This window comes from Phaethon aethereus (assembly GCF_964289735.1).
Source record: "Phaethon aethereus genome assembly, chromosome: 1".
In the NCBI taxonomy this organism is placed as follows: domain Eukaryota; kingdom Metazoa; phylum Chordata; class Aves; order Phaethontiformes; family Phaethontidae; genus Phaethon; species Phaethon aethereus.
Window position 1 is genome coordinate 125,943,222 of NC_138575.1, and position 13,212 is coordinate 125,956,433.

Here is a 13,212-nt window from a genome sequence, read left to right on the forward strand (position 1 = left end):
TATGTAGGCTGATTGTTTTAACTATGGAAACATCTGCTACCTAGTACCATGTCTGGAGTGCTCATGCTTTACTACAATGTTCTAACAGTTGGGCTGAAAAGCAGATTGCTAGGGAATATCTGAATTTAAGCAAAAAATATCCTTAAGGCTGAGAGAAAAAAATTATCCTCTCATGTTTTTAAAAGAAAAAACCAAACCACCTAACAAGCCCTAGATTTGATGGCAATAATACAAAGTGAAATTTCAGTATAAGGAGACATCTACAAACCTAGCATTTCAGTGCTCGAGAAGAAAATTTCATACGTTACGGAAGGACATACATATTTATTAGATGGTTATCTTCTGTGATATGCACACACTGTATTGTAATCAGTAAGTACACTTTTAATATTAGAACTTAATATTAGAATGCGATATAGACACCCCATTCCAAGGCACATTACTTCAGCAAATGAAAAAAAAAAAATACAGAGAGAAATGAAAGCAATACAATTTGGGTACCATAAACCCCGTTAATTCCTAGTATCCAAGGAAGATACCCTATCCAAGGAAGGTCCAGAGGAAAGAAAGTAACGCAAGAGATGGGGGAGGCAAGTATCCCAGACCTATCTGGAGGCAGAGAAAAGAGCTCCCCACAGTACACGGAGATACTTCCCGAAAAAAGCAAGAGTCATTCCTAGGCTTTGCTCCAACCTCCCCAAATCGCTGACTGCAAAGTAACCGTGACTCCATCTTCTCACATTTTGTTAAAGGGGCACTGACCTTCACGCCAGCATTCATGCAGAGCAACTGGACTGTCCGGTTGGGAACGGCTTACCAAAACTCGGGCCATGTATGGTGCCGTTAATACGGTCATTCATCCATTTTAGATACTCCGAGTTATCATCACTACCTAATTGCTCCGTATGGGGGAAAAAAACCCCAACAAAACCGGCCACAACACTCCCACTCTTGCACATGCAGTTGGCCGTGTCTAGTAAGGCAGTGCTGGGAAGGACTTAGAAGAACAACAGAATTCCAGATGTTAAAAATATCATTTAATTAAAGAAAGATAAATCATACCAAAAAGTTTTAAAGTCACTTTTAGTTAATACATTTGCATTTATTTTAGAATATACTCTACATCTGAGTAAAAAAAGTTTTAAATAAACTCCAGTACATGTACAACCGCGGGACCCGCCATCTGTCCCGCGATGGGACGATGCTCGTCAGCCCACCGGGTTCCCTCCGGGTAACAGAAGCAATTTCAGGGCAGTTTTGTTATGCTCATCGGCTGGTGCGGAGCCTCCTGTCCGCCAGCGACGCCGCCGCCTCGCACACACGCCGGGCTTCGGCCTCCCCGCCCGGGGAGGGACAGCCACCGCTCGCCCCAGACCGTACAATAGAAACAAGGGGGGGGAGGGTATAATTAATAAGCTAGTATTGATTAATTTACATCTCTCTCTCGCTTGTGCGTTGGTAGAAAACCGGCTGCAGTCCCGGGGGCGCGCAGGGAAGCCTCAGCCCCGCGGCGCTGCCCTCTGCCGCCGGCTGGCCAGGCGCCCCCTTCCCCCGCTCCCCCCCGGCGCTCACTGCCCCCAACTGCTGAAGCCGATCTCCTGCTTGTATCTGTTGGTGAGGACGTTGGCCTTGCGGGTGAGCTTGGAGAGGACCGAGTGGAGTCCGCTGAGGTGGTAGTGGAACTGCTTCTCCAGGTCCTCCTCCCCCTCGCCCTCCTCGGCGGGCCCACCGCCCAGCTTGTCCTTCTTGCGGGCCGCCTCCTCGCCCGCCGGCGGCTGCACCACGCCCCACTCGATGTCGTTGCGGATGGACTTGAGCAGCACGTAATGGCTGTACATGTCCCTGCGGGAGAAGTAGGCGCCGGGGTCCCCGGGCGGGAGGGCGGCGTCCCGCTGCGGGCAGACGGCGCCGGCCGCGTCCAGCTCCTCCAGCAGCAGCGGCACGTCGCGCAGCAGGCTGGGCACCATCACCGTCTGGTCCATGTTGTTGACGGCGCCGATGAAGCGGTTCATGGCGTTGAAAAGGGAGTACTTCTGGCTGTACGAGTCGCAGATCTGCATCATGCCGGCGGGCGAGCTCAGCGGGGCGGCTCGGACCGCGGGGCTCCTCCGGCGGCGACCTCCCTCCTCCTCCTCCTCGGCGCTAGCGGCACCGGCCGCCTTCCGCCGCTGCTGGGCTCGGCGGCTGCTGGCGAGCAGAGTCCTGCTGGGAGGCGATGGCGGCGGGCGCCGGGGTGAGGGGGTTGCTCTTCCTCCCTCCCGCCCCGTCCCCTCTCCTCCTCCCTCGCCGCCGCCTTTATCCTCGGCCCCATCTCCTTTTTTAGGCTTCCCCTCCCCGTTCCTTCTCCTCGCCCTTCCGCCCCCCTCCCCCCCCCCCGGCCTCCCGGTGCAGGCGCCGGGGCTTTCTGCCGCCGCTCTCCGCCCTCCCCCCCTCCCCAAAGAGGCAAAACGCCAAAAAACCCAAACCACCAAACCCCCGCGGAACTCCTCCCGGGAAGCCACGCGTGCCGCCCGAGGGGAAAGCTGCCCCACGCCGCGCCGGTAAATTACTCAAGCGGCCCCCCCCAGCCGGCGTGATCCGGCCGAAGCACCGAGCCGCCGCGGCGGGGGGAAGGCACCCACCGTGATCCGGAACCGCGCACCGCCGCACCGTCAGCCCGCTGCCGCTCGTGGCTGTGCTCCCATCCCCGGCGCCGTATTTATAGCGCGTATCTTCAAACAAGGTGTTCCCCAGTGCCACCCCCCGCGCCGGCACGACAGATAAAGGCGGCGGGCGGTGGCCGCGCCGCGCCGGCTCCGCCTCTCGCCCCGCACCGCAGGGGGGAGGGCACCACGACGGGGAGTGCGCCGGGACCGGCCGGGCCGGGCCTACGGCATTGAGCGCCCCGCGCGCATCCCGCCCCACTCCCCCCCAGTGGGAGCCGGCGGCGCGGATTTGGCGTTCGTGGTGGAATCCGCGGGGCTGGGTCCCCGGTGGCGCCGGTCTCCCACCCGCCCGCTCCTGTCCCGCGGGAGAGAAGGACCGGCGCCTGCAGACATTCCCCGCCCCCCTCGCCCTCCCGAGCACCGGTAACGCCCTACCCGCCGTCCCGGACGGGGGACGGCAACGAGGGGCCCCGCGCCGCGGTGGAGAAGGGCCTTAACACCGCCCCCCACCTCGGCGCCGGGGTCAGCGGCCCTGAGGCGCTCGGCGCCGGCCGCCCCCTCCGCCGGCGCGGCCGCGACCCGCGGTGGGGGGGGGGGGGAGCACGAGGCGCAGCTACGCGGGGACGAGGAGAGTGATTGACAGGGCAGGCGGCGGGGACACGCGGGCCCCGCGTGCTGTCCGCCTTCGCCCTGGCCGCTCATTGGCTGCCAGGCGCGCGGCGAGCGTGACTGCCGCGCCGCCCGCCTCCCCCCAACCCCCGCGCTCCGCGTGCTCCACCGGCAATTAAGAGCGTGCCGGCAGGGAGGGCGCCGGGGCCGCGGAGCCCGCCGGCACTCAGCCAGACTTAACGTCGCCACCTCCTAGCAGCCCGCCGAGGGGCCGCGGCTCCCCGCTGCCCTCCCGCGCCTCGCCTCGCCGTAACAGCCCGAAGGCGCGGAGCAGGGGGGAAGAGCGGGAGCGCCCCTTCCCGGGAGGCTCTTTGTCTGTTGGTCGGGGCTGCGCTGGGCCGCCTGGCAGCGGCCGCGGGGCTGCCGGCATCACCCCACAGCCTCACCTCCGGGCCCAACCAATCGGCGGGTCGACCAGCGTCCCGGCTCCGCCGCCCACTGCCAATCAGCGAGCCTCGGCAGCAACCAATCGTAAACGACAACCCCCTCCCACACACCCCAGTCTGCCGGCTCGCGCGGGCCTGCTAAGAGGCGAGTTGGCTGAAAGAAGCGCCGTGGGTCACGTGGGGCAGAACGGCGTGGGGGTGGGGGGTGGAGTGGCGCGCGGGAGAGGGAGCGCGTTGCCGTGGCAACGGATCAACCGCTGCCGCCGCTCCCGGTGCCGGGTGCCGGTGCCGGGTGCCGGTGCCGGGTGCCGGTGCCCTGGGCCCCGGCTGCTCCGGGCCTCTGCCCGCTCTGGGCCTCCGCCCAGGCCCCGGCCCGCGGCGGGGAGGCCGGTTCCCTGGCCGACGAATGGCGAACCGACTGTGCGCAAAGATGGGATATGGTAGCCGGAGAGGGGCTGCGAGTACTTGCGCTTTAGCAGTGGCAAGAGATACGGGCTGGTACAAAATTATGATCTGTTACAAAATTATGATCTGTTCGCAGGCAATTCGCTACGGGAGAGGGGTGTGTGTGTAAAAAGCAGACAATCTCACCAGGCCAGAAAATTGGCCACAACATATATTTGCATCTTTACATGGACACAGCGTGTCATTAACCCACAGTTAACAGTTTTGCTGCCTCTCACTGAAATACAGTGTGTTCTGAACGTTCAATAAATTGGAAAAAGAAATATTTAAGAACAAGAGGTTGATTGTCCCAACTTCTCTGACCAAACTAAAAGATAAAAATTAAACATCTTAAAACTGAAAACTTTACCTGTGGTTAGAACACACCAGCTCGGGAGGAGAAAAAGTCAACAGAAATAACCCAGCTTGAAGCTGCAAACCACATACTTGTGGTCGTAGCAAAAGCACCAGACGAGGAAGCGCCGTGTCTTCAGTGCCATGATACGACCCGAGCGTAAAATAATTTTCACCCCCAGCTGCCCCCTTTGTTTCCCAAAACGTATAGCCACCCGGTCTGCTTCCTCCTTTGACCATAAATGTTACCTCAGTTTAGCGCGGTGCTAGTACGGTGCTGTAGCCTGTGGAGGCAGGTGTCGAACCCGTTAATCTGAGACAGATCATAGTCGAGTCAAACTTCACAGCGTAAAGCAATCGGCTTTTTTTTTTTTTAACTTCCTTATGTTCTGTTCGATTTCGATACGCAGTGTAACTGTCTCTGGTACGTATAATGTATCTCATTAACACAAGTCTGAGCAGATCTGATTGCTCTTTGGTTAAAACGAAACAGAAGTGCACATATTTCTAACTCTTGTGGTATATGTCATTGTGATGGCTGCACACACAAGAGAAAAAGAAACGGCACTTTTCTTTTTCCCCTTCTGCTAAGAGAAGATGAAACTTTTATAAGCAAGCGGCATTTGTTTAAAATACTTCCTCTTCAGAATGATCCGATTATCATGGCCATGCAGCACCTGGAGGGGGAATCAGCTGGAAACCCCTTATCTCGTGCCCTGAGCAATGAGGAAGCTTGCACATTTGCTATCTGGCAGCCCAAGAAGGTGTCAACGCTTACCTTTGCCCAGCACAGGGCCCTAGATAAGGAAACCAAAACGACAACATGCAACAGCAGTCTTTACCCAGCACCTCAGCTGGATGGAGCACTCCTGACGTACTAGCCCAGCAGTGTGGCAGTGAAAGAGCCTTTCCGCTCGAACAGATTTGGTACCGCTATTCAGGAAAGAAGGAGTCGCATACGAGTTATTGTATTAGCTAAAAACCTTTAATTTTGCTTGAAGTGAATGAGAGCTGGTGATGTTCAGCCCTTTCTGGACACAGGCCTTCTTTCTGTGGCTGACTCCTGAAGAAGAGCAGGGATGAACTATCGCTATTCCTATTTAGCTGATAATGAGCTATTAGTAGTATTAACTAGTTAGCTGTACAGCAGTATTTAGCCACAGTAGCACTAAGGTTAGTGCTGCAAAGGCTAGCTATAGGAACAGTGCTGCTAGTGGCCTGTCTCCTCTGGCGACGTTAGCAGCTGCGCAGTATTTTTAGGAAAAGACAGATGATTCTGTCAACTTGTGTGGGTTTTTGTACCATTTGCAAGGCCTATCTAAATTCCCTCTTCAGTGGCAACAGGATAACAAACCGTCTTTGTTAACAGTTTTCCCAGGATGTATGCTGGCACAAAATAGGTGCCGCTGGCACATTGCAGACCGGCGATGGCTACACTTTGGTGGTTAAGAAGTTGTTCTGCTGCACAGTGTTTGCAAAATAAGGTGAGATCTTTTGTGGGCGAAAAGTGATAAATATGTGCAAATATTTAGTGTTGCATTCTGCAGACTGGAAACACCATTTGGGCCGGCCTTGTAAGAGCAACATCTCTTGGGAATTTCACTTCCTCTGGTAATTTGTTGTCGATGCAACATGGCAGATTTGAGTTCAGTCTCAGAAACTGAGAGTTATTTCCTTCTATTCCTATTTGACATACATTTTTGCTCAAACTTGTAAACTGCTTCCATCATTTTGGGTGGCAGTACAGATGCACACATTTAACACTTCTCTCTTCTCCTTTCTCTTTCTGAAACCAAGTCCAGTTGTACCAAACTCTGAACCGAGGAAACCCGTCATTTCTCATCCAGAAGGAATGTATGTAAATTTATCGTCTTAATTGATGCCTCTCCATGACTTTCATATAATCAGCCCTTGTAGCTTAACATGCTAATGAACAGGGTAAGTAGAAATCTGTTAAAGGAATGCAGACCAATTTGTCTGAGTCCTGCTGAGACCTGCGGTATAACTTTCGCAAAGATTTACTCATCTCTCTTCTACCTTTCACTTAGCTGCTTCCTACTCCCACTTCTGTTGGTTCTCCACAAGCGGAATGATTCTCCAAAGTGGACAAAAACCTCTGGGAAGGCGTGCAGAGGGGTCAGGAAGAGGACTTTTGGAGAAAGGAGCAGTGGTCGTAAATCCCCTTTCCCTCTGGCACACACTCAAATCTGAGTGAGACCGCACGCAAGTGGCACAACAAGGGCTCCCCGGCGGCGTGTCTCGGCGCAGAGGAGCAGTGTTTGGCATCCATGGTGAAAAGCATGGGAGTCCGGCGGGAGCTCTGCTGGGAGCAGGAGCGGGAAGCAGTGCTTGGCAGGGAGGCAGCTGTCTCAGGGCAAAGAGTCCAAGTCGCCTGGCTCTGCAGGCTGCAGCTGGGTCTCTCCAGCCAACTCCTTGCTTCCTCAGAAGCATTCCTGGAAATCACTGCAAGTTCAGCTTCAATCTGTTCACCAGTCACTGTGTATTTTCAGAGCCTGGGATCCCTCCCAAGTGGTGCTCAGCTAGCACCAGAAGGTCAAAACAGGCTGGAGACCCCCCCATAAAGGAACTGATGGGGTAAATGCTGCCATGGCGTTGTTCGCACGGTGTTGGTGTAGCATCCCTCTCCCCTACCTTTGGCCAGCCTCATCCGTTTCCCCTGGAAGCTAGTCGGAGCAGGGACCATGGTGTGCAGTGCCCAGGACAACGGCGGCCTTTTTCAAATGGTTCCTTAGCGCTGCCATAATAAGCCTGATAAATAAAACATGGCTCGCAGACACGGATTTACTGGAGAGGGCTAAGGGGGCTGTAGCTCCCTCATTAGTATCTCCCGGTGCAGCGTGTGTGCTCCTCATTATGTGGCACAGTGGCGGCTGTCTAGTCATCCACGATGAGGCTGCAGCCACTCCAAGGATGCGCCAGGGATCCCAGGGACTTTTTTTTCCTCTTGTGTTAATAATAGGAATTTACAAGGAAAAAAAAAAGACCTTGAATATGAAGAAGATGAAGAGGGAAAGACTGCAGCACTGAGTCTGGTTTTCTCACCCTTGTGTCTCTCTCAGTCAGCAGCAAATGCAGAGAAATCCATATAGCTGTGCTAATGCAGAATTGGTGTGAGTAGGTTCAAGATGTCTGGACTGCACAAACTCTTACTTTGAGCAGCTTTGTTTCCCTTCAGTCTAAAATGCTGCTTGTAAACTCTTGGCCGAAGTATAAAATTCATCCTCTCCCTCCCATTTTTCTTCTTCTGTTTAAGGGAAAAGAATCCATTTGGCTGATTTCAACTCCCTCAAAGCTGGGGACTCGGGAATCTGGGTTAATCTGAACAGGGCTTGTGGAGGTTTGATCCAGCTTTTCCTTCTGGCCATCATTTAAATCCCCCCTACCTCCCGCATACAAGCTGCGACTGCATCGTCGTAGTAACCCTGTGACCGAGAGGCATGAGAGTCTCCTCTGAGACTGTAATCTCACTCTAAACAGCTCTCTGGCGGGTGCTCGTGAGTGGCGATACATCATGCAATTTTCTCCTTTAGAGGCTCGTGGTGTCATCTCCGCTGTGATCCCTGCCCTGCCTGCCCGGTGCCGGTAAGCCAGAGCCTGGGGCCGGCCTGGGAGTGGGTTCCCGGCGCAGCACCTCATGGCTGGGGCACGTGCGGCGTCATGGACGGCGTTAGCAAAACCTGCCCCTTCCTCTTTGCCACCCTGCCCACAGTCTGGCAGAAAAGGTGCCCGTTCAGGATGGCAGGAGACTTTACTGGCATAGCAAAATAACCCTCAATAAACTTGTGACTTTCCGTAACAGTATTTAATATGCAGATAGCCAAACGGATGCCAGCATGATATATTTTTATGGACAAATATTATATATTAAGCCCTGATTTATACATTTGGACGTAATACCTGGGGCTCTGAGGAGAGCCTTTAATCTCTGTCAGCGAGGCAGCACGCATGCTAAAGCGCCGAGTAAATCTGCACGGGAGCAGTGAACCGAGCGCAGCATATATCAGAGTTCTTCCGCCTGATAAAATTAAATACACAAGACCACCTTTCTGTGACATTAACGGTTTGATACGCAGGGGATGACATCAGGAAATGCCGATCCGTGCTTCCCACTCTGACCATAACCTGCAGTGTTCCTGCTGCTTCTGCCGTCCCCATCCCAACACGCGGGAAGGGTGCCACCTCAAGCTCCTGGATGAAGTCCCAGGGGGAAGGAAGGTCTCTGCCCGCTGCTTGGCCCCTCTCCTCCCATCACGCTGCAGCAGCTTGCCTTCAGTGTTGAGCTGGGTGCAGCCGAGGGGGGGTCTAGCGCCCTATTTCCCCTTTGTCAGCACGGGTAGTAAGGTGAGGATCACTTCAGCTTGGGGTTCTTGCATTTAATAACCATCTCACCAGCTCAACTGTTTTTATCTGAATCTCCCTTCTGAACTGATAAATCTAAATTGCACATTTTCTAAACCGCTTAGCTTAGGGGTACATCTTGCAGGTATCCTCAAATGACTAGCTGGTGTCTTCTGCACCTGTCTAGCACCATCTACTGTAGCTTTTTCATATTGTTTTTCTTTTCCCTTCCCATCTGCAGGCTTCCAGATTCCTGCAGGAGCTGCCTTCATCCCGAGGAGTTTGTGGAAGAATGGGAGATCTGGTTTTGTTTGAAAGGCCCGGGGCTGGGACGATGGTGAGACAAATAGAGTACACGTCCAGCCTATAGCTTGTATTTCCTTGTTTTAAACCAGTGAGATGATTTTCAGTGCCTAGCTTGCTGTTGAGAAATTTTACACTCCTCTCAGTGCTCAGAAAGAGAAGAAGATGGAGCAGAACAAAGGTGGCCCACCTTCACAGAAGCTTTCCGTGCTAGCTGGTGGAGCAAGAGTTGGGACGCGGCAGGATGAGGGGCTGGAGCAGGGCTTTGAGCTGGGGGGAGAGGGCCTGCATGGGAACAGCTCTTCTGGTTGCTTCTCGAAGATGCCAAGGGAGAGACATCAGCTTGGATTTCTACCATCTGATGGGGATTTACGGGGTAGGAAAAGAAGCAGCAGGCTTTTCCTCTGAAAGTCCTATCTCTTCTTGTTATGTTCCGTATTAAAAGTGAAGCTGCTCTGAAGGAATATCCTACTTTTCCCAGCTTGGCAGTTCAGAGCTGACATGGAGGCGTTACGTGTCCTTATTATGTGCACTCCTATTACAGTGTGGTTTTGGCTGGAGGATGTTCTATGGTTAAAGACGGCTATTGCAACCAAAAATAGAACTAGAGCTTTCTGACTGCTGTGACTATTATGGATTTGTATGATTAATATTTAGTTGCTTTACAAAAAGCACCAAGAGCTGGAAGTCAAAATCAGGACAAAGTTGTGCTAAGAATTGCATATGTTTTGGTTGTTTTTTTTTTAATAAATCTGTTCATAAGTATTTCTGTGGGTAATAGGTTAACATAAAAATACTGCCAGTCTGTTCCAGGGTTGTAAAACACAAAACAAGGTGCATCATATATCTTTCTGTTGTTGTTGAGACCCAGATTATCTGTTTGAAACTAACTTGTTTCAATGGCAAGTAACATATTTTTCCACAGTCCTTGTGAAAACCGGAAATGAGGTAGATTTGGCAGCTTAGCCTATGCAGTTCTGTGGCAAATCTGCAGACCAAAAGACCACAGGGTTTTGTCCTGGCTTTGTTTCTTGATGAAGTTCTGAAAAGAGCTAAATTAAATCCATGCTGTAGCCATGTGTGTAATTTTGTTCTACTGGAATAGCTTATAGCTGTCAGTGAATTTCTCCATACTCCCAGCATTGTGCAAGGGATGATACAAGAGCCTGAAGATTACTCTCGCCGGTAGGACCATGTGTTTGCGAGCTTAAAGTTATTACAACAGCGTTTTTTCATTTGCATGGTTGGAGAGAATCTGTTTTTGCAGTAAATTTGTATTTCAAAGCAGATTTCTGTGTCCATCATTATTGGTCGTTTACAAGATTTCTCTCGCCCCCCACCCCCCATTTGGGGATGTGGGAGCAAATGAAATAAACCCATCATAAAAAATAATTTTGTCCAGGTGGAACATAAATCAGCCAAAAAAATATTATTCTACATGGCAAATAAAAAGCATATGCTGTATTATTTAAAGCACGGCCTCCATATTCACATACAAAATTAATGCTACAGTAGGAGGTAAAACTGATGGAAGCAGACAATGAAAATATTAGGAGTAAAGCATGATGCCAGGAACAATTCAAGCAGAGCCACTTGCAGGGTCATGGTCATATTCCATTTCAAATGGGCATGGAAATACACTGTGGGTTATTCTTCTCCAGAGATGCACAGATAATAAGCACCTGCTCCCCATGTCTACTCTTCCCTTTTAACTGTTGATTTATGGGATGTTTCTGAAAGCCGTGGTCAGGCTCGTGAGGGATATATAACATGGTGCCTGCAGGAAGAGATGGGAGCGGGCAGACGAGCTGCCAGATTCCCCGTCGCTATCGTGGGGTGAAGGGCTGAGCGGGGAAAATACCCCCTTACTGAACACAAGCCGGCTCCTCTTCAGCTTCCAAGTGAGAGGATGCTACTGCAAGGTAAACCAGCAGTCTCTCAGCACTCGCCGTGCCTGGGTTGCACCTAGGAAAGTCAGTAAAAAATCCTAAGCTACCTTCCTCGCCTCAAACTAGAGTAAATGGTGATTTCAGAGGAGACACACAGAGCGTTCAGCAGCCTAAGGCATCAAAAGGGGTCTTTTCCATCACTAGGTATTTGACTTCCCACAGCATCAAGAAAACTACCGGGATATGAATCTATATATTTATAAAACATATTATTGCATGTGTTTTAAGGTCATTTTCAGAACAGCACTCGTAATCCAACCTTCTTACACGTGTAAGACAGTTCGTACTACATACTACTACTCCATACTACATTGGAGACAGTACTACCACCACATTTTTTATACTCATGCTAGTTGTCCCAGGTTTGGGCGGGGGTTCACTCCATTCTCCCCCTAAACTGAAAAACAGCATCACTAAATAAGATATGAACATAATCTTCAGATAATGTCAAAGCTGGGTCACTATGAAGAGACTTCGAATTGATATGATGTTTTTCCATGTAATTTAATAAAAAACATAATTGCACAGAGAGCTTACTTGGTGTAAGTTATGCTCTTTCACTATTCTGTGACATTTTCTTCTCTGCAGCAAGAGTGGAGCTTTGCAGCTACAAGGTCTTGAGATGTTCCAGTCGTGGAGGTCTGTGAGATTTAAATGACACTGCATGCTCATTTAGAAACAAAAGAAACAAAATGCTGTTTAATTTAAAATGGGAATCTGGAAACGTAGGGCTATTGAGAATCATTCTGAACTGCACATTTTACATACATGGCTAAGAAAAAGGTCTACTGTAGCAACGGGATCAATGCATCGTTCAATTCCTCTATGATGATAAGCAGTTTATTAATCTAGAACTACAAAATCATTCAAAATGACATTTGGCGATGCCAAACTTCTGAACACTAATCCTCCAATGTAAGGAAACAGAGAGGGCTGCCGCGCAGCCTCCACTGAGGCCTGCTGCAGCAGGAGAGGTGCACCAGGAGCCGGGATTGTAAAGATGAAAGCTCGGTGTAGGAGCAAGAAACTCTTGCATTTTAACCCTGGCTCTGACTCCCGCCGTAGTCCTGAGCCGGTCACCTCAGGCCAGCAGTTCAGGCGTTGAGCAGTCACAGCGGACGCCAGGCTTTAAACAGAGCTCCCTGCGCTCGTTCCTGAGCCACTTGGACCTGATTTACGCACCCAAAAGGGCACCGAGGCGTCTAAAAATCAAGTCCTGATGGTGCACACTGGGGTCTTTTGAAATAGCCTCATTAAGGTCTGATCTTGCAAGTTCACGATGGAGTTTGTGCGCACACCCCGCTTGCAGCTCTACCCTTGCTACCTTTCAGGCAAGGCAAGGGCTGGCTCCTTATTTATTCTCGACTGCAAGGGAACACAACCTTGGCCACCGCACTTGCTTCAGGGACCTGTTGGGGCCTTCTTGCAGGAGCAGGGCGGGCCAGACCCACCTCTCTGGTGGACTCGGCACGTTTCTGTAATGGAGAGCCACCCAGCTGCCTCGGTGCGGAGCTTCGCCCTCGGTGTAAGGATGGTGCGAGCTGCTGCGCTAGCAGGGCTTGACTGCTTTCGAAGTGCGAGCTCGCGTCCCTGCCTGGCGCTGCGCTGCATTGTGCAGAGGTGCCAGCCTGCACCACGCTCCATCCCACGCTGTCCATGTGCCCTCTCTCCATTTGCTATCTGGGGGGTGTTTCAAAATGAAGTTACAAAGAGTTTCAGGCAGTACACCTAACTGTGAGTCCTCCGGGTAGAGTTTACAGCCCAATAGTTGTGTTTCGTCTCGCATAAAGCTCCAGCTTCTCTCTTTCTCAGCGTCTCGTGAAATGTACCCTTGACCATCAGGAACCAAAGACCAGTTTTTCACTTCTGCATGTACCAGACCTTAACCAAAGGTGTAGTCTGAACAACACAAAATTACTCACATGCACAGCGAGGCAGAAAAAGACCATCTCTTCCGACGCAGGCTTCCTGACCCGGGTCCAGATTCATCAGCACTCACTTTGTAAATCCCCCGGAGATGAACCTGCCCCATGTAGTGTGACTGGAGGGCAACGCTGTCCTCCTCCACCATCACTGCTCGCAGCAGGTTGCCACAAGCCTGGT

General features: G+C 51.8%; 1 protein-coding gene across 1 annotated transcript; it reads right to left on the reverse strand.

The window, feature by feature from the left end:
* Positions 1–1,568: 1,568 nt before the first annotated feature.
* MID1IP1 (MID1 interacting protein 1) lies at positions 1,569–2,063 on the reverse strand (the record flags this gene model as incomplete). Its single annotated transcript, XM_082014088.1, has 1 exon — positions 1,569–2,063. One exon carries the CDS (start codon positions 2,061–2,063, stop codon positions 1,569–1,571), a length of 495 nt encoding a protein of 164 aa, XP_081870214.1.
* Positions 2,064–13,212: the final 11,149 nt, after the last annotated feature.